The following is a 7,650-nucleotide window of genomic DNA, read 5'->3' on the forward strand; positions in this document are numbered from 1 at the left end:
CATTGCTATTAGGTTCGGCCTCATTTCCTCTGTGCTGCGCTGACGAGTCCACAAAGGACGAAACAGTTCTGTCCGCAGATTGAGTATTTCGCTCCTGCTCTTGTAGCAGTTGAGCACTCTTGCGTGGGGTAGTGCCTTTGCTGTTTGCGTTATGCAGAGCTCACTGACTTGTCAGTTTGAGCACTCTGGCAAGGTACGTTCGGGCCTGATTGGAAATTTTTATTTCCATTGCTATTAGGTTCGGCCTCATTTCCTCTGTGCTGCGCTGACGAGTCCACAAAGGACGAAACAGTTCTGTCCGCAGATTGAGTATTTCGCTCCTGCTCTTGTAGCAGTTGAGCACTCTTGCGTGGGGTAGTGCCTTTGCTGTTTGCGTTATGCAGAGCTCACTGACTTGTCAGTTTGAGCACTCTGGCAAGGTACGTTCGGGCCTGATTGGAAATTTTTATTTCCATTGCTATTCTAGTATTAGGTTCGGCCTCATTTCCTCTGTGCTGCGCTGACGAGTCCACAAAGGACGAAACAGTTCTGTCCGCAGATTGAGTCCTTTTTCTTTAAAAATATTACAGCTACACGTACACACTACACTGCCTACATGTACAGCACAGGGCCTAGGCTATGGCACATGCACAGCTAGCTAGCCAGGGTTGAAATGTCTTTTTTCGCCAAAAATATACCGATATCTGATCCATAGCACCCATGTGTATGTGCATGTGTTCGATCGCCGCCGGCGCGCCGCCTAGTGTCGTGAAGCCTCTTGTTATGTACGTGTACGTGTAGTGCCTAGTGCAAGTGAGTACGAGTAGTGGTGACCGTGCACTGAATTAAAAAAAAAATTTTATGAAGTGGAATAGTCTTCAAACTAGTATTACATATAGGCGCATGATCTGATGTCCAACTTCCAAGCGATACAGTTTGGCCTTAGTAGTAACTAACTTTCGGGTTCTGTATGATGAGGATGCTCCCAACCGTGCAGTCATTGTTGCTGTGAAACTCTAGCTCTTCAGAGAGCGAATCCCGATAATCAGGATATGGCCACAGAAACAACATGCAATGGCGATCGAAGCAAACCCAGCACCACAAATAGTGTCAGCTCGGGCGAAGACGACGGTAACGGAGACATAGTATGGGCACTGCACGAAAACGGTTGCGTATTCTGCCGGCCAGTGTCGACCATGGGCTTCGCGCAGCGTGCCCAGTGGATGAGAACGACCGCTGAGATGGAGACGCGTCACGTGGTGGCCGACAGCAGCGGAACGACGTGGGCGCTATTTGTCGACGGGTCTCTGAACCGGCGTGTAGACATCAGCACGGAGTGTCCAGAGGGCAGCGAATGGCAGTTGGTAGATTACAGAATGGATCTGATCGACGTTAGCTTCGCGCCTGGTAGCGTGTGGGCGATAAGCAAGACGCACGGCATTTTATTTCGACCCAGTATGGACGATGATGAGAGCTGGGAGAACGTTGACGCACCTGACAATGTGGACAGGTCTTCGCTGAGAACGCTGAGCGTTTCACGGAGTGGGGTGCCGTACCTGTTGACAACGTCCGGAGGTATGTATTGCCGGGTCGGCGTGACAACTGAGTGTCGTTATGGCGATGGTTGGAGTGAAATCGAACGGCCGCCGGTCGTCAATCAGGGCATGTGGGGTCTACTCGGGTACACGGAGAAGCCACGGGCACTGGTAGCGGCGGACAAGTGCATCTGGTGTGCCGTCGGCAGCAAGGGAAAAACAGAGCTCTGGCGCAGGCAGGTTGGTGATGCGCCGTCGGCATGGGAACAGACACGAGTGTCACGTCACGGAGTGGCTAGCGTATCGTGCTCTCAGGTCGGAGTGCACGCCGGAGCGCTGTGGGCGGTGGACGACCGCGGCTGCCTGGCCTTCTGCCCGAATGCTAGCGTGCGGGAGGCAGCCGCCTTGGAGTGGGTGGATTTGGACTCATCCGACGGCTGGAAGCAGGTATCGCTACTCGCCAGCAAAGACTGGCTGCAGTTTGAGCAACGGCAGCAGCTTAACCATTGCGTGGAGAGGGGAGAGTCGGACACTGAGGCGATAGAACAAACAGGATTGAATGGCACCCAGCAGAAGGTAATTCTTGCACATCTATTCCAACCCTGGCTTGAGGCGATATGCACGTGACATGATACGTTTAGGGCTGTAGCAAAGGTCGTTAAAGGGGTGAAGTATCCCGATTCAAGCGAAAGTTGAAAAACCAGTGACCAGATGAGTGCGCTGTACATGTACTTTCCAGGAACAATTAATACAGTTGTGCTCGCTGAAATCCGGCCCAAAGTGTATTATGGCGGCCTCAACTTGCACGGCCCTTGACACCCTGGAAGTGGTATGAATGCGGCTGGACGTACACATGTACAAATACAGTGATGTAATCGGAACTGGTCCAGGGCGTCAGTTTAGCTTTGGGTCGGATTTCAGTGAGCCCAACTGTATTAATTTTGTAAATGGACAAATTTGAAAATTAGAGACAGGCACATCACAAAAAAATTGACTCGATTGTCTCACAGCTTATCACTAGTTATCAGCCTTATCCAGAGGGTGTTGGTTGGGCACAATGTCCCAGTGGGTATCTTCTGGGTTCTGATCCCGATCATTAAGGTGAAGAATGTCCCATTTCTGGCCCTTCTGCAGAAGTCACCGCAGACGTCGAGACGAAAACGACAGCCAAGACGGCCGCCAGGCACAACGGATTCTGACTTGGACAGCATCACGAGCCCAGCGGCGTCCAGAAAACGCCGGCACTCGGACAGTGATCGTGGCGGCAGTGTCGTGCACGGATCTCAGAAATACGTACGACGCTCGGGTATGGTTATTGGCATTCGGAATATTTTTTTAAAGCTTCTCGTGTGTGTGGGGGGGGGGGGGGTGGGTGGTGGCAGCTACTTCTGTAGCCTGTGCAATCTCACCGGCATGCTCAGCCCCGATTAGATGGCTTGCGCCTTTTGTAGCCATGTAGGATCAGCTACTTTGTAGGATTGGCGGTGTATGGCACTACCTGAGTTTCATGGTTTGTGATTTGGTGTCTTTTGAACTAGGTAGTTCTCTGATGAATTCTTCATTTGCTTGCCGTATTGCACAATGTTGTTGAGACCCGGAAATAGGGGCAAGGAACAAGGGGAACGTTGTCGTGCACGGTAGCTGATACTAACGTAGTAACCAGTCATGCTGTAGCTTTGTTGTACTCTCTCCATGACTGAAAGTATCAAGGCCGTCACAGCCGGGGTGGCTGAGGCCGCCCCACTTTTGCAGCCAATTTATTTGGAGCACACTGCAACGAAGCATGTTGATTGCAGCTCAGCGCAAACGTGGCGAATAATGAATCCTTGTCCCCGATCGTAGTGTCTCCTTTGTTTGTTGCAGAATCAAAAAGTCTTTCATTCAAGTTACACTGAAATGGCACCAAATTCCCAGAAATGCTTGTATTGCAACTGGCTTCAATTTTGGGGGTTTTCCCGGGGAAGGCCCCCCCCCCCCCCCCTTCCATGGCCTCCCCACCTCCAAAGTGCGACATGCCTGAATATGATGTGTGATGTAGCAAAGCCTTACCTGCCCATGTTGCAATGCAATATTCAAGGACACGTGAGCTTGCCCGCACGTATGTGTGTGTGTGTTTGTGTATGCACATGGGTGTGTGTTTTATGTTGTTGCAGTGAGTGCTGCGCCTATTTGTGTGTATTGCTGACAAGTACGCATGAATGTACATGACTGTATATGCTACGTATTGTGTGTTTATCACTGCTGTGTTGCGCATAACTAGGTGATGTTACAGTCGGTCTGAAGCTGCCAATCCCACCCGGTCCCGAGCTGATGGTGAGTGCAGGGACTGTGCAAATGTTCAGGGAGGCTTTATATCCAGGAATGCATTGAGTAAAGACTAACATAATATGCATGGGCTAGACTTTGCCGTAGCATGAACACATACCTCCATTGGCGAGTCTTGCACATCCCCGGTGTGTTGGTTTCGCCTGGTGCTATACACATGCAAGGGCTGTGCTCTCCCACGTTTCAGCTGCCCTGTTTTGAAGGCATACGTTAAGAAGGTTGGTACTCTGCCGCTTGCTCTACACTGCGTGAAGTGTTTGTTTGTATTTTGTAGTGATCTCTAGCCTCATCCTACATTAGGTCAACCATCAGTACAGGTGGAATCCTGATAATTCGAACCTCAAAATGCCAGGAAAAACGTCTAATTATCCGACATTCTAATCATCCAAACATGAACCCACAGCACAATATGTATGTCAAAATGCTCTCATGGTCACGCAGAGTTGCGTTATGGACCTTAGACACAGATTTCACGGACACTGAACTGACCGGCACAGCCTGCTCATGCAAACTGAACTGACCAGTACAATGTACAGTGAACTTCCAATTACACTTTGCTAACTTCGAATTATCAGCACAAATCCCACACATTTTCTATGTAAGTGGAATCTGTGGGACTTCTAATTAACCGGACATATCCAGTTCGAGGTTCGAATTATCATAATTTTTTATGTGGGAATCGTTTTGATAGAAATCGGTCTTGGAAAAACTTCTAATTAAGCGGTATGTTCGAATTAAGCCATTATTCGAATTATCAGGATTCCACCTGTACTATGTAAGCCTCTTACTGTGTGCTTATGGTATATCCTTTTCTTGCACAGACCAAACTGCCAACCAACGACAAAGCGGACTTTATGCGAGAGGTAGGCTTGCTAACGTTACCAATTATTACATTCTACTTGCAGAGGCAATATCAAACACATACTTCTCTGGAGAGTACTGTAAAACGAGTTGTTTCAGCAGGGGAATCTTTGGCAATTCCCAAACTGGCCTGATTTGGGGACGACACAGTAGCGACCAGTCTCATGGCATCAGGAAAAAACAGTCTGTTCACTAATCCGAGGAACAACGATTCTCATTTGGCAAGGCTAAAATTTAGTGAAAACTCCATTAAACTCCATTCGCAAGAATCAAAAAATAATTATGGTCTCGCTAAAGTTACTCATTGTAACGTATTAAGCGTGTGTCACATGACCTGTATGATCATCTATATAAGCAGTAAGAATGCAACAGGATCGTATGTGACAGGTGACTATTTTCAATAAGAATTGACCCTGCATGTACAAATAATAATTTTCCAGGTATCATTGTATCCCACATGGTTAAAGGGGAAGTTCACCCTAAAATGAAAACTTCACAATTCGTAGCGAAAAATGCACTGATTCCAATGGTGAAGGTTCCAGGTTGATCACAGCAGCCGTTCCCGAGTTATACCAGCTTGAAGTTTGCCCTCAATTTGGTGACATCATGATGACGTTATTAACTTGCCCAGACTAGGCCGGATTTATGACGTCAGAGAGATAGACTTTGTATGGGAGTAGATGGGGAAAAACCAATTTCCTTCCTGTTTCTCTGCAACAATGAATTTCACACTAGAATTTTTTCCCAGTCGGGATACCGGTAGGGTGCCATATGTCCCATGCCGAAGTTTGACAAACATCCGTCTTCTTTGGGACAATGGAAAGCCAAAATACTGGAATTTCCCCATCTACTCCCATACAAAGACTATCTCTCTGACGTCATAAATCCGGCCTGGTCTGGGACTCTGGGCAAGTTAGTGATGTCATCATGGTGTCACCAAATTTAGTGCAAATTTCAAGCTGGTATAACTCGGGAACGGCTGCTCCGATCAACCTCGGACCTTCACCATTGGAATCAGTGCATTTTTCGCTACAGGTTGTGAAATTTTCATTTTAGGGTGAACTTCCCCTTTATAAGGGATTTACATTTATACCGTTTACACATACATCACCCAATATAGCTCAATTTGCAGATGTGCACCTAAGCGATAGAGGTGAAAGGACTGGATTCATGCCGAATTGCATTATGTGCTGAACCCAATTTATTACATCCATGTACCCCTCGTCACGGTCATGTCACAAGTTTCCAATTGGCTGCGAGTTGCAGCAATCTTGCCTGTATCCTGGTGTACTGTCTGCAGGGAAGTCCAGTATGGCTATGTGTGCCACACCCTAACCTGGCCTACCCATAGAATACTCTGTACATACTCATCTTTGGAAAACTTCAAGGGTGATGGGTGAAGAGGGTAACCACAGTGACTCACACACGCCCCCCCCCCCCCCCCCCCCGCCACACACACACACACACATGCATTGTACACTATGGGTAAGTATTGTGAGCTGTTTCGGCATGATCATCATTTGTTTCACTGTCGAATTGTCCGGAATCATTCCTTCGGAATTCACGGCTGTCCTGGAGGCAGGGTAGGCTACCAGACACCATATTCGATGTGTCTCAAAGGCCCTCGGTGTATATTAAACCTGTCGTGGAAATATCTAAAAAGAACTCCACACACTCCTCTGTATCGTTAGTCTTTCATATGTGTGCTTTCCACCTGTGCAGTTTGAATACACATTTGAGCTCGAGGCAAACATCATAGCAGCTCTTGAGGACAGTGCGCCTAGCTAATGGAAAACTCATCGCTTGTTGGATCCCAGGTCAACTGCGGATTTCACAGGACAAGACGGTAGCTTCATCACCCACTGCCGGTTTGCTTTGACCACCACTAGCCACTACAGTGTACATGCGGCTGAGGAACATTGCTGCATGCACACACTGAGTTGCAAATTACTTGCAAAAGCGCTTGATACCACGAGTAAGGAGCCAAATGACACAATTGTGCCACGGAACACGGCTAGTTTTGTTGTTACTACCGATAAGAGTCCATGGCTGTTCGGCCAGTCTTCGGACAACACACTTGCACTTTCATGAGTGCAACATCTTGGTTAAATTACTGTGTGTACTTCAACACAAAGGCACACAATGAAAACCTTGGCAAATTTATAAATTTGCCAAGGTTTTCATTGTGTGCCTTTGTGTACGCCGCTCTGCCTGAATCAGGCATTGAGCACTCTTGCAGAACCAAAGCATATTGCCTCTGTGTGTGTACTTCAAGTAGTTGTAAGTAACTGTTCAGCTCATCAGGATTCTCCAGAATGGATATTGCAAAATGGAGTCGCGAGTCGTGTCCCCGCATCCTCATTGTTACGTACTATATCGCAGATCGATTACTATATCTTCTTTATTATTTTGTTATGTTGTCAGCCGAGCGCACACTTCCACCACTGCCGAGTTTCTTGACCGACCCAGAACGAGGGTCACGCTTGTCTATTATTACTTTGAATAAAGTTGACAGTCTACGTGTGCATGGCCAACCTTATCATCTCACACCTACACCATGCCGCTGGATCTACAATGCTGGCAACTGAAATCCGACCCCCTGGGCGGCGCGTTCACTTTCTAGCGGCCTCTATTTCGGGTCTTTGCGATGTGAGCGCACCGCTCAGGGGATCGGATTTCAGTTACCAGAACTGTATGTTCTCTATTACTGTAGATACGAGAACGTGGATAACCCAACTGTCAGCATAGTACACCCCCTCCACACGCAAACACACACTCTTTGCTGCTGTGACCTCTGCCACAGACTGAAGAATATCTTTTGTCTTACGCCTTTTAAAACGGTACTACCCAAGATGCTCAGCTGGAGTGTATGTTTATTTTTCCTTTTTTTAAATTGCACAGTGGTTTGAATTCTGCCGCAATATGATTCTCACAGACATACAAACCATGG

General features: G+C 47.7%; 1 protein-coding gene across 1 annotated transcript; it reads left to right on the forward strand.

Moving 5' to 3' along the window:
* The first annotated feature begins 836 nt into the window (after positions 1-836).
* On the forward strand, positions 837-7,650 carry LOC135822979 (uncharacterized). Its single transcript, XM_065335818.1, has 5 exons — positions 837-2,090; positions 2,649-2,820; positions 3,775-3,827; positions 4,661-4,702; positions 6,423-7,650. Exons 1-5 carry the CDS (start codon positions 1,032-1,034, stop codon positions 6,486-6,488), a joined length of 1,392 nt encoding a protein of 463 aa, XP_065191890.1. The 5' UTR covers positions 837-1,031; the 3' UTR covers positions 6,489-7,650.

This window comes from Sycon ciliatum, chromosome 8 (genome assembly GCF_964019385.1).
Source record: "Sycon ciliatum chromosome 8, ocSycCili1.1, whole genome shotgun sequence".
Lineage (NCBI taxonomy): Eukaryota > Metazoa > Porifera > Calcarea > Leucosolenida > Sycettidae > Sycon > Sycon ciliatum.